This window comes from Pinus tabuliformis, chromosome 2_1 (assembly GCF_031772625.1).
Source record: "Pinus tabuliformis cultivar Carrire ecotype Pingquan chromosome 2_1, CPIR1, whole genome shotgun sequence".
In the NCBI taxonomy this organism is placed as follows: Eukaryota; Viridiplantae; Streptophyta; class Pinopsida; order Pinales; family Pinaceae; genus Pinus; species Pinus tabuliformis.
Genome location: NC_142299.1, coordinates 200784290 through 200785901, shown reverse-complemented (window position 1 = coordinate 200785901; position 1612 = coordinate 200784290). Strand labels below are relative to the sequence as shown.

At 41.0% G+C, this 1612-nt stretch overlaps 1 protein-coding gene across 1 annotated transcript; it reads left to right on the top strand.

The window, feature by feature from the left end:
- The first annotated feature begins 257 nt into the window (after positions 1 to 257).
- On the top strand, positions 258 to 1612 carry LOC149199430 (gamma-glutamyl peptidase 3-like). Its single transcript, XM_089399397.1, has 4 exons — positions 258 to 597; positions 704 to 859; positions 970 to 1137; positions 1245 to 1612. Exons 1-4 carry the CDS (start codon positions 292 to 294, stop codon positions 1353 to 1355), a joined length of 741 nt encoding a protein of 246 aa, XP_089255523.1. The 5' UTR covers positions 258 to 291; the 3' UTR covers positions 1356 to 1612.

The following is a 1612-nucleotide window of genomic DNA, read 5'->3' as shown; positions in this document are numbered from 1 at the left end:
GCGGTCACGAAAATACTGAAGAATCTTCTCCTGAAAACTCCTGTGTGTACCCTTCATGTAATTGGCCAGGACAACGTGAGAGCAGAGGCGTTCAATACGACTCTCGACCATTTCCTTCTCATCTAACACGGCTTTTCTTTCCATTATTTCCTGTAATTGAATGAATCCAATAGGTAAAACTGCTGGAAACTGGAACACATGCCTATATATTGCCCCACCCCGTTATCCATCAGTACTCATCTCCGCGCTTATTCCTTCATTCCCCGGGAATCTGTAGATCCGGAGCTGAGAATGGGGAAGAGGTTTGGCGTTCTGTTGTGTGCGCCTGATGAGGGCTATTTGAAGAAAAAATATGGCGGATATTTCACTCTATTCGCCAGTTTGTTGAGCGAACCCGGGGAAACTTGGGATTTGTTTAGGGTTGTTGATCACCAATTCCCTGCAACAGAGGATCTGTGCAACTATCATGGATTTGTGGTCACCGGAAGTCGTTATGATGCCCACGGAAATGATTTATGGATCTTGAAGCTCTGCAATTTGCTGCAGACACTGTATGCGATGGACATTAAAGTCCTCGGTATCTGCTTCGGCCACCAGGTACTCTGAGCCGTTTCGCCCTTTCTTGATTTCTGTTCAGCAACATCATATTTATTTGCGGTGCCTTATTTAATTACTTACAGGTTTCTTGTTCCCTCTCGAGCAGGTTTTGTGTCGAGCTCTGGGAGGAAAAATTGGAAGATCTTTAGCTGGATGGGATATTGGAGTGAGAAAAATTAGAGTCTCTGATAAACTGTCAGCAAAGTATCCTGGCTTCAAGATCCCTTCTGTGATTAGTATAATTGAGTGTCATCAAGACAAGGTATTCTTCCTCACAGAGAATTGTTTTTCCTTTGACCTTTTGCCTTCTAAATTATGAAATTTATTGTTAAATTTACTTGTTGTTACAATCTCACCAAAAAACAAAAACAGGTGTATAGAGCTCCGCTAGGCGCAGAGATAGTGGGTTCCTCAGTGAAAACAAACATTGAAATGTTTTGTGTGGGGGACAACATAATGGGCATCCAAGGCCATCCAGAGTATACCACTGACATTTTGTTTCATCTCGTCGATGGCATTTTGGATAAGAATCTTGCTGAAGTAAGTTGCAGGAAGCCCTTATTCTTTCAGTTTTTCTTTAATTTTTCAAGATGAAAATATCTGAAAATGAAGTATGGAAACTAAATTAGCTGTTCATGAATGAACAGGTACGCGTTTTTCTGAATTTTCAGGAGAAGATGAACGAGGATGCCTTACAAAAGAAGCAACCCGACAGAGACATCTGGCAAAAAATATGCAAATCATTCTTGAAGGCTTGACTCTCTCCAGTAATGAAGGGCAATATTTAGCAACATGTAAGAGTTTGGGGTTGGGACTTGGCCCAACTCTGAAAGTCTGGAAGTGTTTAATTTAGTGGAACCTAAGAACATGAATCCTTCATGCAGGGTCAAATGTACTGGTTCAAAGTATAAACCCAACATGCCCTCTAAATTAACTAGGATTCAAACCATATGTCATGTTGCACTTGACAAGTATTCAAGCTATATATTATCTTTCTGACCTTTACTGAGCTTTA

Coding starts and splice junctions, on each gene's coding strand:
- LOC149199430 (XM_089399397.1), top strand. CDS start 292: ATGGGGAAGAGGTTTGGCGTTCTGTTGTGTGCGCCTGATGAGGGCTAT. Junction 598..703: donor GTATCTGCTTCGGCCACCAG/GTACTCTGAGCC, acceptor CCTCTCGAGCAG/GTTTTGTGTCGAGCTCTGGG. Junction 1,138..1,244: donor TGGATAAGAATCTTGCTGAA/GTAAGTTGCAGG, acceptor ATGAATGAACAG/GTACGCGTTTTTCTGAATTT.